This window comes from Tauraco erythrolophus, chromosome 27, assembly GCF_009769465.1.
Source record: "Tauraco erythrolophus isolate bTauEry1 chromosome 27, bTauEry1.pri, whole genome shotgun sequence".
NCBI lineage: Eukaryota > Metazoa > Chordata > Aves > Musophagiformes > Musophagidae > Tauraco > Tauraco erythrolophus.
This window is the reverse complement of record NC_141491.1, coordinates 5965330-5985319: the sequence shown is the minus strand read 5'-3', so window position 1 is coordinate 5985319 and position 19990 is coordinate 5965330. Positions and strand designations below refer to the sequence as shown.

General features: G+C 44.0%; 1 protein-coding gene across 3 annotated transcripts in view; it reads right to left on the bottom strand.

Moving 5' to 3' along the window:
- The window catches only part of CEPT1 (choline/ethanolamine phosphotransferase 1), a 32750-nt gene that overhangs the window by 10378 nt on the left and 2382 nt on the right, over window positions 1-19990 (bottom strand). The window contains exons 3-5 of one of the 3 annotated variants that reach the window (XM_086627141.1): window positions 15988-16135; window positions 14863-15004; window positions 7041-7125 (exon numbers count right to left, since the gene is read on the bottom strand). In XM_086627141.1, coding sequence (XP_086483267.1) covers window positions 7041-7125; window positions 14863-15004; window positions 15988-16135 — 375 coding nt within the window. The remainder of the gene's footprint in view (window positions 1-7040; window positions 7126-14862; window positions 15005-15987; window positions 16136-19990) is intronic. The other 2 variants (XM_086627140.1, XM_086627142.1) reach the window with 2 other exon arrangements.

The window sequence follows — 19990 nt, the reverse complement described above, 5'->3', positions numbered from 1 at the left end:
CGCAGTGGCACCGTCGGCAGCACCAAACAGGGTATGAGGCACCCAGCCCGACTGTCGCCGGTGCCAGCTGCCACCGCTCCCTCCCAAAGTCATACAGCAAGTAAGCAGTGAAGCAGCAGAAGGGAACGTAAAGGACGAAGAAGATGGGACAGCAGCAATACCCAGGAATGAGCCAGGCTCTTGGCATACAATGGGAAAGTTTAGCTAAAGCTGTCAGAGGAAACCTAGCAAAGATTCCAACAAAAAGACTATTTGCTTTAGATATCTTTGGTTTGTACATTTTGTTCTCACCACCCCAAACATGGAGATATGAGACACATAGGAAATAACCTCAGAGGTCCTGCTTTATTCTGATTTGTTCAATAACAATCCTGGAAGGCAACCAGACTGGCTTGGGGAAAAAACTAATTTCCACAGAGAGGAAAGAATGTTCAAAAAAAAATCTGTATTTTCAGTCCTCATGCAAACAAATTAAGCCATTGAGCTACGCTGCAAGAAAAAGCAAAACTGGCCAGCCAGGCAAGAAGAGAGATACCCAAAACATCTGATTAAATGCAAATTGCTTCCTCCAGCTTTCGGAGTCAGCGTGGAAATGTGTTTTGAGTGTGTCCAAGCCAGGAAGGGCTGAAGCAGCGCTGTGAACTCACCCAGGTTGAACAGGAATCCATTTTAGCCTATTTCACTACTTCTGCCAATGACCTCGAAGAACATAAAGCAACTGAGAGAGCTCCCAGAAACAGTGACTAACAACTGATGTAGGTAACTCAAGTTCACAGCTTTCCTTGGGCAGTAGGACAGGTTTCTTTTGGCAGCAGCAATCTTAATGCAAAATAAAGTAAGGTCATACACTTCAAAAAAAAATGCAGATCATAAAAGACAAGGTATTCTGAAAGACAAGTTCTCAACGCAGAACTGGGATGCCAACCAAAGCCACGGAAGCAGTGCCTGGGTTCAGGTTAGGGAGACAGCATTACCTGCTCCATCACCTGTCCTTCTGCCCTCCCCGACTCAAATAAAACGGCACCAGGCAGCTGGAGAGGGTTCAGCAGTGAACTACATGTATGTCTGGTTAAAAACTCCCCCCTGGCTTATTCTAAGAATCTCATATTGCAGAACAAATACCCATCTTAGCTTCAATTTCACATAAATAGAAGATTTTTAGCACTAAAGACATAAGATGAACCAAAGAGAAACTAAACACCTGGACTATCACCTGAAGTAAAGCGTTAAGTTCTTAATACCAAGGATGAAAAAGGATTGGGAACATCCTACACTCCATTAAAAATCACTGCTGGATGACTTAAAAAGATACACTTCACACCAGCAGTGTACATGCCTGATGCTGGAATTATTCAGTGATTTTTTTATTTTTTTTTCCCCAGAATGTCAAATGGCCACTACTTAGAAATCCAAGATTTCAGGAATCCAGACAGGCAGCTCCTCGAAACTAGACCACAAAAGAGAACAATATTTGGAAAGAGAAGCTGGGTGAAAGGGAAAGGAGCCACACTGTTCCTCTATTCATTGAACTTGAATTTGAAATGACTCAGCAACTTGGGGATAAACTGGACTAAATCCATGCTGCTGCTAAAAGGAGCCATCATCCAGGCTTCTCTAATGACCGACCGCTTTCTCCCCCAAAATCCACCTGCTCCATCCCACTCTGGCCCTGGTGCCAGCACTACAGTCTCGAGCCATCATCTAGATTGGGAAATTGGCTTAACTAAAGTGACCCAACTGAAAAAAAAAAAAAAGAGGAAAAAAAATAAGGTTCCTGTCCCAATGTCTAGCATATCAGCTTTCCCTGTCCATTCGGTGTGGGTCATGAATGATGCCAGCACAGAGCAGAGGGCAGCGGCAGGGCTGCACTGCCTCCTTTGGCAGCTGACCACCACCGTGCTGGGCCAAAGTGACTGTGCAGCTCCGGGCTTCCCCACGGCAGGAAACGGGAGAAATACACGGGAATGAGTGTAAGCTTCCGAACGCGACACAAGTGGACTGCGACCAGTGTCCATAAAAGTCCTGAATAGCCCTCAAAAATGTCACGCAGTAAAAAGTGAAAGACTGCAACCAGAAAACACAGCAGCAACGGTTCCGTCAAGACACTGAGCAAAGGTAACACAGGCACTACCCGGAAAATGTCAACGCTCCAGGCAATCCAGAGGACATTCGCCCCTACACTTTAATGATTAACTTGTATTTATGAATTGTTTCAAGATAAAATATGCTGGTAATACAGAGAGCCTTAAATAGCCTCAGTCACCATACTGGTTTTAAACTCTGGTAAAACTGGGCAGGTACCTAATAAAAAAAAAAGCAGGCTGCCTGGAAAGCTGCTTGCTCAGTTTGGATGCAGACTGACTAAGGTCTTTCTGTACTACCCACACTGGCCTTTGGAGGAAAAAAAAAAAAAAAAAATCTATTTAGCTTGCTTTAGTGGCTAGGGAAATCATTTGCAAAGCAGGGTGGTAACAGTCCTGCTTAAATATTACATAGTTAGGACTGGTTTTTTCCCACACAAAGTTCCATTGCACATTGGAACACCTCTTCCTGTGATAAGGACTGTACAAAATAAAAACTGGGGTAGTGGAGCATTTATTGAGTAATAGAGAAGGTTTTTTAGCATCAATGCAAAAAGAGAGGTAACATGAGGAGGAAAAAAAAACCACAGCACTGGGATATCAAAAGTGAGGAAAGGCCTTCGGTGCTGCAGACCCCCCATTTAATTACTGGGCACAAAGAGTAGCCTGGGACCATAAGAAGACCTGTAGGAAAGCAAAACCATTTCAAAGAAAGAAGGGAATCAGCCAGTTCAAAGCCTGATTCTATTTTCTCCTTGTGTTTGTATTTATTTACTCATTTAAACACTACAGTGGACATCCTAAGAAAAAACAAATGGAAAGAGCCAGCAGCAGGAATTCTGCAGCTCCAGTAAGGGGGTTTCTTAAGGCATCTTAAGTGGGATATTTTCAGCAATCACTCGAGCCACACTTCCCCTAACCTCACAGTTTTTTTGCCTGATGTTTCCTGACAAATTGAGTCATGTCAGCATTGCCCGAACAGTTTTTGTCGCTAGGGTGATGCGGAGACACGGCGCACAATACCTGTGAAACGAAGAAAACGAAACAACCCGTTTCCTCCAAGACATCCTCGCACTACAATAGGTGGACATAAAGTTATTGTAAGAGTTCCTCAGCAGACACAAAGCAGTCTAGTTCCAAAGATCGCTCCTTCAAATAAACCAGGGCCTTTTTCATCTTCTAGAAACAAACAGAAGACTGTGACCCAAGGTTTTCAGATCACCAGGAACAGACAGGCAAAGAGCAAGGAGCAAACATCAGACACCGAAGACAAAGCAACAAAGAAGCCAGACTCAATAGTTTAACAAGCTAAAAATGCCGAGACAGAACATCTAACTGCAAGGCTGGGGAAAACAGTGACAAAGACCCTGAAAAATACCACTCCTGCAGCACACTGATGTTACAAAAGAACAACAAGCAGCAGCTCTGCAGAACTGAACGCAGCAAGTGGGGACGAGGTCAAACAAGTCAACGCTGCACCAGCAGCCTTTGCAAACCAGAATATCTAAAGTGGTTTAATTCAGCTAAAGTCAGGGAAGCAGAAAAGCTGTGAGTTTTTCAATGGCCATTTCCTCCCTTGCTCCCTGCCTGCCCAGGTTCACACGGCAGCAGAATGCCTACACAGCTTCGAAAGGCTCTTTTTTGGATTTTACTGCACGCTCTGCAACATGTTTTATTGTATTAATCTGTCCTTCCTTGTCATACCAAACTTGACTGTGGATTACTTGCTAGTTTTCAAACTCATGTTTTCTGACATAATAAAATAATAGTGTTCCTGATAATCTTCTAGCATTTGATCTCTTAAAAAAGTCTGGGTGTTCTCCAGATTCTATCATCTTAAACAACTTCACCCGCAAGTCCTCTATATGGTTGTGCTAAACCATATTGAAACTGCCCAATTCTGGTCTTTGAAAAAAAAAAAAACCACCACCAAAACGTGAGGTGAAACATCACAAGCAGAAGTTCCGTTCCACCAGAACAAGCGCTGAAGGGTGACGCTGCCAAGCTGCAGGGAGCAGACAGGGCTGAGGCTCTTCAGGATTCTGCACGTTTACACTTCAAGCTAAACCTGTTTTAACTCCATTCTCCAAATCTTCTCTGGTTTCCACTGTTTAAAGCCTTCAGGTTCTTTTAAATAATTTCTCCATAGGCTAAAGGCATAAACAAACTTCATTAATAATTTCAGAATTTGTTTTCCTCCCTGTTTGCTGAATGCAAAGCCTTCCTGCCCAGCACATAGAAGTACAAGTTTTATCTGTGTTCTAAGCATTGCAATCTACTCACGTCCTATTTTGCCAGATCATGTAGTATTTTCAAGGCAGGGCTATATTATTATTATTATACTTCCTCATGTTTGTCACACGAAACAGCTACCAGATGAAAAAGAATAGCGTGAATACATATTTCCTGTAGCTTAACCATCTCAGAGATAGTGCAACACTGAAATAAAAACGTACACCACCTGAGCTGAAACCATGCAAAACAAGCGTGAGGCTTTGTGTGTTCCACGTGAGGGATTTAGAAGCGGCACCATCTTTACGCCTTAAAGTTAAGACTGGAAATTAAGCCTATTAATGGGTACCTGCTGTATTTCAGAAGGCATCTGAAATTACACATGCAGGAATTTAAAAAGATGATTAAGTCTACTTTAATTCAGTATGCCTAAAAAGTGGTTAAAATTAGCGTGTATGAGGGGACTTACAGAATCATGGAATGGTTTGGGTTGGAAGGGACCTTCAAGATCATCCAGTTCCAAACCCCTGCCATGGGCAGGGACACCTTCCACTACACCAGGTTGCTCCAAGCCCCATCCAACCTGGCCTGGAACACTGCCAGGGATGGGGCAGCCACAGCTTCTCTGGGCAACCTGTGCCAGTGCCTCAGCACCCTCAGAGGGAACAATTTCTTCCCGAGATCTCATCCAAATCTGCCCTCTTTCAGTTTAAAGCCATTGCTCCGTGTCCTGTCACTACACACCCTTGTCCAAAGCCCCTCTCCAGCTTTCCTGTAGCCCCTTTAGGTACTGGAAGGTCTCCCCGGAGCCTTCTCTTCTCCAGGCTGAACAGCCCCAACTCTCTCAGCCTGTCTCCAGAGCAGAGGTGCTCCAGCCCTCGGAGCATCTCCATGGCCGCCTCTGGCCCCGCTCCAACAGCTCCATGTCCTTCTGATGTTGGGGACCCCAGAGCTGAACACAGCACTGCAGGGGAGGGTCTCACGAGAGCAGAGAGGGCCCCTTCCCTCGACCTCTGACTTGTCACAAGCAAACTCTGGGCATTCTGTAACTGGAGCAAAAGGGACAAAACGCTCTGACTGGCTCATCCGCTACACACACCAGTCCTACCAACCACTGCATTTATTTGTAAAACAAATTTCTTCTTGAATGTCAAAGGCACCTTTCCAAGGGTGGGGTCTACAGACCCACATCTCCATCAGCTCCAGGTCACCTGAACAGAGAATCACGACTCCTCCCTCTCTCCTCCATTAGATGGCAATTTGCCTCATCCATTTTCAACAATTCACTTTCATTACAGAATTCGAGTTGCCTCCTCTCACACAGCTATCATACCAACGGTGACTTCGGAAATCTCCAAATGTTTCAGTACTAAGGGATTTTATTATTCCCCCCCCCCCCCCCCCCCCCCAAGTGACTTCTCATGCAGCGTCGTAACGCTGTTATCACAACAGGCTAAAACCTTGATTAAGCTCTTCCTTCCTCCAAGTTACTGCTTGCTAGAAGAACATTTCCTGACACTGAGTATTTCCAGCCTGTCACAGACTGTCAACAAAGCATTTAAAAACTGTCATCTGACTACCTTCAGAGCACGCCGACTGGCACTGGGCTGCAACTGTCCGATGCGGCCAGCGGGTATGACATACACCATCATCCACCAGATGGCTGATATTGTTGGATCTAAAGCAGAGCTGGTAATTAAAGACTCTAATAGCCTCGTGAAAGCAGAGATTGTGCTGAACCTATTATATGGAAGAAAAAAATAACAATACAACCAGAGAACAGCATAATTTGCATCAATGCAAGTTCAAAGGGTATGTAAACAAACCACCAAAAAAATAAAATAGATATTGTTCCATTTAAAATCGGATGCAGCTCTAAGAAGGCTATCAAAAAGCCGTTCTTATACCCTCAAATATTTCAAGGGAAACTCCTGGTTAATAATCCAGCAACTATGAACTTACTCACTTTTAATGATACCATTTTATTGAGGGGGAGGGAAAACCCCCACCAGTGTATGTCATACACTGTGTTAAAAGAGCTGAAAGAAGGAAGAGAAAGTCCTTTCTAAAGGGCAGTAAACCAGAGCAGAGAAAGATATATTTAGCACGGACAGAAGGAAAAGCATTTTGAAAATGACAACCAGGAAATGAATTTACTTAACAATGAAGCTACAAGTACAGTTGAGCAACGAGACGACCTGGATGAAGTGGCATAGTTCAAAACAGGCCTTTTTAACCAGTAACTGGTGACTTTTTAAGCTATTACACAGCATGCAGTTCCCTGAACTAGTCAAGTAATTTTTTTTTTCTGGTGGAAAGGTATTTAAACAACAGCAACAAAAAAAAAATTTCAACTTTAAAAAAGCAGTTCCAACAAAATTATTCTACACCCACACTTACAGAGCTGCTTCCACAACCCTGCTTATCTTTTAGGTGAAGCCAGAACTGTGATAAAATAAAAAGAAATGTTTAAAAGCAAGTTTTTCTGCTTAACAAGCAGGCTTTTTCTTTGTTTTCGAGTAAAGTACGATGCTTTAAAAACAAAGTTAGATGGGATTTTTACTGCTCATTCATACTTCACAAACATTTTTTCCTCACGTGTTAAAGCACTTGTGAAATACTCTTGGGAAGATGCTTTTCATACACCAGTTACCACGTGCATGACAAAGGTGCTGTCTCTGCCCAGTCCATGCCATTGCTTGCAGGGAGCAGTGCCGTTGGCTTTACCGTGTGGTTCCAGAACCAGGGCCCCAGGGCTCCCGAGAGAAGCTGGATGGCTACTGTACAGAGCACAGACTCCGTAACGTCAAATCTACGTGCGAGGGAAAGAAACATTTTACAACGTTTTCCCCGAGCGCTTCCGTTTGGTGCGACCATTAACACGGATCTTCAGTCACGGCATGAAGAACGAAATCCACATTCACTACTGTGCAGTGCTGAGATAATTTCAAGGGTTGGTCAGAGGAAGGGAATTAATGATCACAAAACGAGGGTATTAATGAATTAACAAGAGTACTGTAATCCACGTAGTATTTTACACATTCAGAGCTTCCACAATTTCCAGTACTGCTCCAACACGTGGGCAAACACAATCATCGGCGTGTGCATGAGGAAACAAAATTAAATTCCTTGCTGCAAATAACAGCAAATAAAATCCACAATCAAGCACAATCCAGAACGTCTCACCTTCCTCCCCCATGCTCGTATCTCCAAACGACACTCCATATCTGGATTTTTCATCTAAAGATGCTACTGCATATTTTTTGTAGGGCAGAAGCACACTGTGTTTGCCACCTCTAAAGAAAAGCACGGAGTTACACCTCCCAGCTCCTCGGCTTCTTGGAAAATAATGCTGGAAAAAGTCAAGTGAGCTCTGGACACCTATTTGGTGGTAACTGAACTCTGTTTATTTTTCATTTTATTTTTTTTATTTTATTCTATGTGTATTTTTCAACCCTGACAGAAAGGGATGCAAAAACATGCTTTAGCCAACAGAGCCACAACTACCACGCATACTCCTTATGATAAAATGCAGATTTATAGCTTTTTATACCTAAAATATCTTAAAATGTGATCAAACTAAGATGACACCAAACTATCTGGTTAAAAAAACCCAAAATATATCTATTTCAGCCATAACAGAGATCCTGTTTGTTGCAGTGCTTATCAAAGCAGCATGCAGACTGCCCCTGGGAACATGCCAATAGATGACAAAGGTCCATCAGAGAAAAAGCTCATCGTGATCGCGCTGACGGAGCTTAAAAAAGCGTGGTCACGGTGCGCAGCCCCACACCTGGTGGGAGGTGCAGTGAATTTCAGTCTGATAAGTATTCTCAGTCAATTTAATTCTCAGTTTAATTTAATACTATAGCTAGAAAAGGTAACATTTGGTATTTCAGGGAACACAGGAAGAGAAAGTCACATATATAAACATCAGAGCTAACTTTGGTACTTTTGGACAGCTGCAGTTTCTTTTCCTTTTTTTTTTCCCCTATGTTACTCTAAGTGATATTTGTAATTCAGACACGGATTCATTTTTTAAACATTATCCAGGAAAGCTTAAGAGGGGCCATCGACCTTGGCATGTGCTTAACTCTTAGATGTTGGCAGTGACGAGTCTTATTTTGTATCCTGCTGGGTTCCCTCCTCAAGCTGGGGAGTCTTGAGCCAATTAACACACAGCTGATTAGTCATACATCCGGAATATACTCTTGTCAGCACTAATTTATTGAGTATATTCCACGTGCAATTTTTAAAAGGTCCTGTTTGACTAAACAAGCCATTAGACTTGACAAGGGCCACCACCGAATCAAGTTTCAGAGTTTAAAGGACAGCTGTAAATTCCTTGTCCAGAACGGAGAACCAAAAGGATTTAATTCAAAACTTGAGAAATTTCCTGAGAAAGTGAACCAACCAAGAACAACAGGAAACAGATACTTAAACTGGAGATTGCTCTGAAATCAAGTCAATCAGTACCAGTACAGCTGATCTAATACAGCTTCCTTTTAACACTGTGTGAAACAAAGGGGGGGCATTTATGTACCATCCTCTTCCTCACCCCCAACATACAGAATCCCCTGCAAACGTCCCATGTAGCAAAACACAGCAGACAAGAACACTCCTGCCTCAACAGAACACAGAAGTTACATCCCCTTGAGTTGCCCAGCCTTATGTCTACAATTTAACACTCTGTGCACCACTCTGGTCTGAGAAATGATGATTCTTCCATCTGTCACATCCGTATCTGCCAAGCGTGCAAGTGGGATGACTCAGGCTGGGCAACAAACCACGAACCTGAGCACGAGACAAAGGACTGTTTTCTGAAGGGAACCACTGCAAGCAAAGAACGTTCATCATCACAACACGAGAGGAAAAAAGGCTCAAAGCCCAAGTGTTTCATTTGAAACGTTACTATAGGGTTTAATCTTAACTCATTCCAATCCAGCGTCTTCACTCGGATGTCATGAAACACAGACATCATGAATAAAGCAAACTGTACAGAAAAAAGTGTAAACCAATTAAAACTCTGTTCGGCTACAGGAAATTCATCTGGAGGTAAAAACAACATTAAAAATGAGCCATAAGCTTTTCTCCTCTCCTTGTAATACACTTTAGATGATGGGTAAATCTTTCCTCTGCGGCTCGCTGACAGAGATTCCAAGCTGTGCAGGCAGATAACGAGGTGAAGCATGTGGCTGTCACGTCGAAGCTCACAGCTTCACAGAGCAGTAAGAACATCCTTCAGTGATGAAGGCAGAAAAATCAGGAGCAGCATCTCTGCACATGACTGCTTGGTCCCTGGTTTAAAACACTGCTAAGGGACTTGTGAGAGGGACAGGAAGAAGAGGAGGAAGATCATGAACTGGAGAACCCTTATCATCTACGTCAGCCCTCAACAATTTCAGCTGCGTGTGCTGACGCTGTAGTAAAGCACTTACACACGTTTATACGACACACACCAAGCACTAGAGAAACGCTGACATGTGGCAATGAAGGACTTGCCAAGGGGCAATGGCTTTAAACCGAAAGAGGGCAGATTTAGATGAGATCTAAGGAAGAAATTCTTCCCTCTGAGGGTGCTGAGGCACTGGAGCAGGTTGCCCAGAGAAGCTGTGGCTGCCCCATCCCTGGAAGTGTTCCAGGCCAGGTTGGATGAGGCTTTGAGCAACCTGGTGTAGTGGAGGGTGTCCCTGCCCATGGCAGGGGGGTTGGAACTGGATGATCTTTGAGGTCCCTTCCAACCCAAACCCTTCTGTGATTCTATGACTGAAGCACGCAGCAGGGTGCGAGCAACAAACTCAACACCAAGCGCAACGATACTTCCATACGTACTTCTTGCAAGTGGAGAGAAACTAATTCTCCACTGACACTAAGAGACTCCACTGAGCTTCAAACTTTCCTCTGCAAACACCCACAGTGTTAAAGTTCTTCAAGAAGCGCTGGAAAAACTCGCAAGATGGAAAGTTTTAAGCCCTACAATCGTGAAGATTACTGCCTTATCTCCTATCGTAATCCTGAGATCCTGAAACTGTTCCCAAGAGTGGGAACTCAATGTGCTAAGCTGACTTGGAAGGCTTCCATCTCTGTAGCTTGATATTTGGTGTGGATTGTCCATGCAAGACACCACACTAACTCCTTTTCTACTAACTGCTAGAGAGGATGGCTTCATTTTAGCTGCTTTCTGAAATGCAGCCTCATTTACCAATCTCTCCCTTATCCCTCAGTGGTAGGACTGGCAAGAGAACTCAGAAGGTTAATCAAATTAACCTTCTTCCCTTCCTAAACCAACCAATTATCAATTGGGCTCTTGCTTATGTACAACTGCTATAGTGTCACCAAACAAGAATGCTCCCCCAAATTCTCCAACATTCCTTAATAATGGCTGTTTTGTTACACAGACTGAATTCTTTTGCTTTCTCTAGGGAACCTTACTCAAACAGTGAAATAACATTTTTAACTTTTCAGTTTCACGAAAGCTGGTAAGAACTGATCCCTCCCCTCAGTGTACACTGACATGCCTTTATGAAGCATCCTTAGAAACTGAATTCCATCTCTTTGTGTGTGTATCTATTTACACACACAATTTCTACTATCACCAAATTCCTGTATTTCACAGAATCATGGAACAGTTTGGGTTGGAAGGGATCTCAAAGATCATCCAGTTCCAACCCCCCTGCCATGGGCAGGGACACCCTCCACGACACCAGGTTGCCCAAAGCCTCATCCAACCTGGCCTTGAACACTTCCAGGGATGGGGCAGCCACAGCTTCTCTGGGCAACCTGCTCCAGTGCCTCAGCACCCTCAGAGGGAAGAATTTCTTCCTTAGATCTAATCTAAATCTCCCCTCTTTCAGTTTAAAGCCATTGCCCTGTGTCCTATCACTACATGCCCTTGTAAAAAGTCCCTCCCCAGCTTTCCTGTAGGCCCCTTTAAGTACTGGAAGGCTGCAATAAGATCACCCTGGAGCCTTCAATTAAGAAAGGCTGGAATAAGCCAGGCAACGCATTAACTCGTGGGAGAAGTACTGGAGACCATGGTGGAGCAACACACTCATGTCTCTGGGTGGACTCGTGATGAGTGCCCATGAGTGCCCGCTGGATCTTTAAGATGTGATTTAGCACTGCCCCCAGTCCAGCACGGCCAAGTGTACAAGGTCATCACCTGTGCAGTGCTGCAACTCGCCTCTCAAGACAACACTCCAGTTGCAATGCAGAACCCAGCCCAGATCCGCCAGAGACCAACAGCTCCAGCTCCGCTTCCGACTATCCGGGATCTGAGACAGCTCCTGCAGAGTCACGCTGCACACTGACCTGTGAGGTGGATACAGCACTGGATCTGCATGAACACAGACACCCAATGCACTTCTTGAAGCCCAAACAGTGGCAGATGCATTACTGAATCCAAGTGGAACAAGTTTGGATCTGGAAGAACCAGAGCTAGCAATCACAACCAGGCTCCAGCTAACAGCAGGCAAATTCCTTTCAGAGTCTGTGCATCACATGCCCTGATGATTCCAGTGTCTGCAGCGTGTTCTTAAAAGACTAGATCTGCTTCCACACGGACATGTGGGAGCCCATTAGGGCTTGCCAGTTCAATTTTTATGATATGTAGAAGAAAATTAGCTTTTTGCAAACCAGAGATGCCCCAGTTATGGCACAGCTGTACTCATAAAACACTAAGCCCAAAGCAAAGCCCATTCTGTACTGCAGCACAGCACATCCACAATCCAGCGAAACCAGTTACTGTGCTGAAAAACAGACCAGGAGAACAAAGCTTCTACTACTTCAATATCAAATGTTTTCCTCCAACTCAGAATCCCCTTTTCGTTGCTCCAAACGTGCAGTATATTCCTGCTCTTTCATGAGCCCATGCCCAGATCGGGTGCTTGTTTTTAAGCAAGCCTTCTGCACACAGCTCTGTCCCTGCTGTCCCCTGCTGCCTCTGCACTGTTGATGTCACTCTGGTGCCAGCCCCCTTTGCTTGGAGACACTTCTTGCTTCCTCACAGGGAATTATGAAGCAATACTGACCTCTAGCTACTTTATGGAGCTATTTAACCAACTCAAGAACTTCAAAATTCTGCATCAGCTGCCAAGATCTAATAAAATTATATCATCGTTTAAAGATGGAGGCAGATCAGAGGACCTTACCATCCCAACCAATAATTCTACCATCCAGGAGTAGTGCAGGGCAGCTCCTCGCAGTTGTCCATGGGAAGAAAAGGAACCAGCACAGTTGATGCATTCAGTAATTGGGCACAATTAAACTAATAGCTGTCCTACTCCACCTGGAATACTCCATAGGAATTGAGCAGAAAGGATCCCGTTTCCTCCTCCCTCAGGGTGAACGCTGCTGCTCTGCAGATAGAGTCTGACGTAAGCGCACCCAGCTCCAGTGAATTGCCAAGACTGGTACAGTGACAGCGTCTATGAATCAGACATTCTGTTCCACCATCACACACTTAATCTGACATACTAATTTATCATCTTCTTTTTTTGAAGACAATGGATTTTTCAGCAAGCCAAGTTGATTATACATTCAACTGTTCACGCCTGAGCTGTGTGGAAGGAGTAAAATATTAATCTCTCCCTTTAGCAGCCTGCTGCTCTTCTCTGAGCTGTTTCCAATTTGCTTATTGAGTTGATCTCTAATGAAATACAATTTCTTGGACATAATCTCATCACAGAAATACAGTAAGTGAGAACCAACTGTGTGTTCCTTCCTGCTGCTTTGGAATGGAAGGCAAGAAAAATGCTGACACATTTCCTAAAACATCACTACTCTTTACAGCCCCCTCAGTGTATTTTTGACATCAGACTTACTACATGGGATACACAGACAGGAAAACACTACTGGGCACTAAGACCTTTTCGGCTCCTTTCAACAGCTGTCTCCGATTCCACTTATTCAGGAGTACACTCAGGAATACCCAAGCTTGGGCACTCCAGTGAATCTGAAGTGGCAGATAAAATACAGACTTTTTGTCAGTTTTACAACTGGTGAAATGAAAGCTTCAGAAAAAAAATAGTATCGAACAGTAAGAACCAATTAACTGGATAAATAATCTGAGTTTTTGCCACAGAAACGAACGTCAGCTTCTGGCAGTCTATTAACCTCATGGCACGGGGCAAACGAAGAGACCAATGTGTTTACTACACAGTGCTGTCCGTTATCCAAAATAATGACACACACACCTTTGTGTGCTTATTGCATGCTCTAAATTAGCTACATATTGATGCATCACCAATTCTCATAATATAAGGTCATGCAGAACAATAGTATCTGCTCCAAAACATAAAGACTCCTCACAAAAGCAAAAAGTGAATACCAGGAGTACTGTGCACATTTGCACAAAGCCAAATTGGATGGTTTTAATTTTCATCTGTAAAGTCAAGCACATGCCAAGGTTGGGGTTTTTTTGGGTTCTTTGATGGATAACTGGAAAACTTTAATTATCAGGGCCCCATGAAATTCAAAGGGAGCTAAAAGCCTAAAACAGTACAAGATTTGAGCCACCCACCTTACTCGAGATTTCAGTATCAGAGAATTGACTGAAACTACTCTCATCTGTCAGGATTAGAACAGGGGTCTGATTTTTTTTCTTTTCTTCCCCCAACAGACATTGAGAACTGCTCTGTCATCTCACATTTCTGAGCAGAAACACAGAAGTTTCTCAAGAGAAACTGCATTAGTGTTCTGTCCAACAGCTGTTGCAGACAAGAGGTCCATCTATAGATCACAAACAACAGACTGTAAATAAACGGTGCATGCTGTATTGTTTTGTATAAACTAAGGACAAATTTCCAGGTTTCCAGGTGCCAAAATCATTTTGTAGCATATTTACTTTAAATGTATGTAAAACTTGCAAGATCCATGAATGGAAAGGGAGAACAAACACACATTTCCACATGGAGGCCAGCAAATCCCACAGCTCACCGAGTTGTTGCGTTCTGTTTCCCCATCAACCCTCACCCAGCAGCAAACAGGACTGCAGCTGTTGACTTTCTTGGCATCGCAATTTTGGTCCCATTATTGACAGAACCACGGTCTACACTAACTAAAAGGGATTCAGAATTTTAAATTGTAGGCACAGTGTCAATTGATACGCTTCAAGAGTTATAGTTAATAGCAAAGGTTAACTAGACATCATCACAAGTCGAGCAATATCAAGACAGAGGTAGTTAACTGAACACCAAAGCCAGACTGCCACCCTCTGACAAAAGCTTTCCACTCTTGGGGATGAAACACGAGGTACCTCCCCTTATTTATTTCGGTTTCAATCACACCAGAAGCTCCTAATTAACCAATATGACAAAAGGGTATTTTACCACTGGTAAAACAAGCTAAGTAACAGTATTCATTGTCGATCCAACACGTAACAGCTGCCACGAGCTCGAAGTGTGAATATAAATAATAACATACATTTTGGGTTGGAAAGGAATATAAACAATTTACTACTTCTCTAAGGATCTGAACTACAATCACGCAAAGTGCAAGCAGACAGGAAAGCAGCCTAACTTTCAGTTTTATTTTCAGCCCAGGTACTTACATGCCAAAGCGCAGCGTTCCAGAGACGTACGTCTGCCAGTGCGCGCAGTAAAACATGAATGTTCCAGCAAAACAACAAAAGAACATCCAGTCAGGGTTGGTTCCCAGCTGCACAGCAATACAAGTTCCCAAAACCACAAAGACTGCAGAAGAAAATCAGTCACATAGTAAAAATATAAAGCATGTAAAGATCCTGACCAGAAACAAGCCTAACAAAAGGACCCAGAGAAGGAGAGACGGGGTGAAGGCATCCTGATGAGTTTTATTTCACAGGCACGAAATTAACACTTCAATTTAAGAGGAGTACAGACTGTGAAATGTGTATTTAAACTCATATCAGTTATTAGAAGGCCTCAATATTGAGCTGTTTCTTGGTCTCCCTCATTTTTATTGAGCTTCATGAGGTTAGACATCAAGGGACTTGAGTGACTTATGCCCCTGGAGCCTGTGGCCAGAGTTTCGGTGTTTCCTCATGTATCCAAAATTTGTTGGACATATTTTTCCCTCCCATTTCCTGAATTTTTATTATGTCATTAAGAAAAACTAAGGTCTGCCATCCAAGACTCATAAGGTATCCATGCTATCCCCTCCACCCTTTAAACACACAATTTTGACAATGTATTCATAAAGATTTAAAGAGCTTTAGAATGAAAGTACCCAAAAGCTGATGGTGCTTTTGCCGTGAGGTTAAACTTCAGGCTGGCTCACTGAGGAACTGATCTTGCTGATTCTAACCTTAAACTCAGACTTCCACCCTCCCACTGTTTAGGCTTCACACCTGCCTTGCAACCACTCATATAGATTCAATCTAAAATAATACAGAAGAGCATTTTGACAACTTCTCACAGCAAATCTGTTAGAACCAAGGCTCTGAGAAAGCACACACAGAAGATTGCTGGCTCAGACTGAATTAGTTACATGCTTAATGTTTTTTTCAGGGTAACACAAGAGAAGACATTCAGCTGGTCAAGAGGACTGCCTATGGAACAAAGGTTGGCTGAAAAGCTACACATTCAGCAATTTCAGTTGTCCTCTTCTTCAGTACAGAAGCATCTTTCTGTATTCCAGATTTGATCCCCAAAATAGCATCATTTAATCCTCACACTTCAATGAAAAATGACAATACCTGTGGAAAGTGAATCACAGCCATGATCAAAAAGTTCTCCTAACGGAGTACTGCTATTTGTCCTTCTTGCTTGTTTTCCATCTATAGCATCCAGAGACTGGTAGATGAAAAGGCCACATGCACAAGCAATATATGCCCAGGGAGGTGCCTAAGAAAGAAAATCAATGAGAGTAAAAGATTTTTTAAATCTTAAAAAAAAAAAAGCCTTAAGTTGAGCTGTCTTATGCGCTCACACAGTAGTTTTTCATTTGCACACACTTTCTCAGGGCATGCATGGAGCGCTCAGTGGCTGGTCCTTGCACAGACAGGCAGAGGGGGTTATGACATGTGAAATGTAAATAAAACAGTGACAACCATTACTAGCTTAGATTAAGAAGTACAGCACATTTTCTAAAGCAGGAAGCTGCACTGTACATCTGAAAAAAAATATAGTGCTACCTCTGCACAGTGGTGTGCAATGAAGATCTTGTCTTGCTTCCCTTCCCTGTAGGAATGTGTAAGTTGTCGGAGTGATTTAGAAACCCAAAAGCTTTCTTAGCCCCCAAAACGTGCAACTGTCACAAACACTGAGCTCATCTTCACAAGACCTCGGCGAGGCACCACGTACCCAACCCCTGCCAAGTACAGGGTGCTACCAGGCACTGCTATTGCCAGGTAGCAGCAGCTTTGCCAAATCCGTGTGACCAGCCCTCGATATCCACATCCAGCAGAGCAATTTGGATTGCGAGAAACACACGATCGCCAAGGACCACAGTTCGGGCTTTGTTCAGTATCTGAAGCACAAACCATGATTACCACAAAAGCCAGAGGGTTGCCATTAGTCTGCCTCACTTTACACATCCATGAAACATATTATTGGATGTTTTGCAATCTCCACATTCACCACACTTTATAAAAGTGAGCATTTATGAACAGCTCTATTTTACAGACCGCACCACGGGAGCCACAGCCCCAGTTCTCTTGGTGCATTCAGCAGAGGGCAAAGGGCTAGTGAGAACCAGCCAAGGTTTTGCCTCCTGGCACCTTTGGTTTGGGAGGAATCACTGAAGTCCAAACACAGCTAAGCAGCTGAATCAAGCTGACTTGCCTCACCAAGCTCTGGATTTCAGCTTCTTTTGGACTCATTTGTGGCACATCAACGTAAATATATTATTTCCACAGCTTGCACTGTTCCTGCTACTGCATTTTCCTAAAACAGTTCATTCTGCCCCAGAAGCTGGCACCATGCTCTGCTTTTAGCAACATGTCTACACAAACCAGCACAAGAAGAGAGTTCAGGGGGAAACGTGTCCCTCAAAAGCAGAGGATCATGTGTAGATGAGGATTTGATGCTACAGAATTCCACCTTGTGCTGATATTTCTGTGTCTTATGACTAGATTTTATACACAAGGTTTAAGTTATCTTTCAATGTCATGAAATTTCTCCTCTAAAAACTTTTACAAAATAAATCAGACTGCTGGCTCTTCTTTCTTAAATACCACTTTCATTACCAGTGTAGGTGTTTCCACTTCGATGTTATTTGTATCTGCGTAACATTTCACAGCTCCCTCTCTTATTCAAGTCTTTTTTCTTTTTTTTTTTTTTAAAAAAAAACACAACCACAAAGATTCAGGTACCATTGCTCAGCACTTTGCTGGCTGGGGTCTCCCCAGCTAAGCAGTCAGCAGAACTATTTGTATCTCATTTTCCTTTTGGCTACCAGCGAGGCTGTAAGTGATAGCTACATTCCCTTGGCTACACCTTTCATCAACAGGAAGAGACAAGTCACTCTTGAAAAAAGCAGAACTAAGACTGAGCTACAAGGAAGAGAAAATTTACATCTAAAAGCAATAGTGCTTTCAGGGGAAAAAAAAGAAAAAAAAAATCTGTTTCTGGAATTTCAAAGCCCCATTTTCTTCCAGACAGCTACTTGACACTTAAAACACACAAGCTCACAGCTCCACCACTGAGATGGCATCCTCCCTGTGGTGCCAGCACGCAGGGCTGCAGTGCCAGATGGCAAGTGAGATCAGGCTGAAAGCTACCTCAGCAGAACACTATTTTTCAGCTCAAGTGAGGAGAGGATCTTGCTCCCTTCGCACAAAGTGACCCACAATGTTAAACACGACACGGCGTTTTAACGCAGCAAAGTACAGCTCTGTGGCTCTATACAACACTCTATACCAACCAAATCACAACTGTGCTCTAAATTCTGAATTCTGCGCTGGCTCAGTGGCCCACACCAGCTGCTAAGTTGCTGGAAGTCTCTATGGAACTGGATTGCAGAGACTCAACCTCCACAGTGAACGGCAAGTTAAAACCAAGCCGCACGGTGATGCCACGGTCTGAAAAAGGAAGGAGCTGCTCCAAGCACTCGCTGCTTCAACTGAAAATCCACTTTTTGTCCTACACCTGCCAAATTCCACAAGATATTGCGAAACTGTATTTCAACAGATCTCTGGAAGAGGCAAACATCCCTTTGCCACGTCAAACACGGAACGAGGACGCAGAGCATTGGATGTACCAACCCATGTGGGTTTGTTAGAGTCCGGGTGGAAACAAACTGATGCCGCTTGACTCCAAAGGATTCTCCAATCTCAGCTGGGAGACTTGGTTGTGAAGGAGTTCAGATATTTTAAGAGCTAGAACTCCTCAGACCTTCTCCAGTCATTCAACATGTAACAGCTTTCTGTACCAAATAATTCCCTTTTCCAGTGCCTGCAGACAGGAGCAGCTTCTAAGATCCAACATCCAAGCGACAAAACTTTTGCGGTGCACAAAACCAGAGAAAAGCCTCTGAAATTAGCAACTTGAAATGCCTTGTAAAGACTTTTGCATCCCGGTGGCCAGGAATTACAGGGAGTACAGGCAGTTCTCCCGAGGACAGATCCAGAGTTTTTAGTGCATCCAGAACAAAGAATGAAACACTGACTCTTGTCTGGCCTCCTCGCAGCACGGGCTGCTCAAGACGACAACTCTGTGCTCCCACAGCTCCTCGCACGCTGTTCCGAGGTGCCTGACAACACAAAGTGCCAGGGTCCATGAGGGTTGAAGAAAAGTGTTCCTGTTCTTCAGGAAGCTGGGTTTCATCACACCAGCCACGGAGCAAGCAGCCAGCCTTGATCACAGAATCACAGAATCGTCTGGTTGGAAGAGACCCTCAAGATCATCGAGTCCAAGCGTTTACCCTGCACTGTCAGGGTCCCTAAACCAGGTTCAACACCAAATCCACACAGTTTTTCACAACTCCAGGGATGGGGACTCCACCACCTCCCTGGGCAGCCTGTTCCAATACTTCACAACTCTCTCTGGAAAGAAATTTTTCCTGATATCCAACCTAAATTTCCCCTGGTGTAACTTGAGGCCATTCCCTCTCGTCCTGTCATTCATAACGTGGGAGAAGAGACCGACCCTCATCTCCCTACAACTTCCTTTCAAGTAACTGTAGAGAGAGAGAAGGTTCCCCCTGAGCCTCCTCTTCTCCAGAATGACCAGTCCCAGCTCCCTCACAGGACAAGTTCTCCAAACCCTTCACTAGTTTCGTTGCCCTTTAAACAAACTAAACAGCTCTTGATCTCTCAAGCTGCACCACTTTGGAGCTCAGTTCCTGCTCTGAGCTCGAGCTCCTCGCTGTGCTGCGACTCTAGCTGGGCTCGCGGGCTCTCAGCCCACTGCCAGTGAGCCACCTTGCACCTCTTGTCGTGTGGTAACCCTAGATCAGAAAGCTGAAGGCGGTGAACCCGGTCACAGGCAGAGAAAGTAAATGGGCAAAAACTCCCTGTGCCATGCAAGCCAGCTGCAAGTCCATTTCTAACTACCTGCACATGCCCTCAAGCCCTGTGGGGCTGCAGCCTGCATACAGCAGATCCTCCCCAGCTGCAACCAGAACAGCTATTTCGGTATTAGACCCCACTTTTTAGGGAGCATCTCGGCCAGAGGAACCACTGTTTCACTCAGCACGCAGCACACTAACCCCACAATCCGTACGTGCTTTTTCTCCATGCAACCCCAGAACCCGTACGT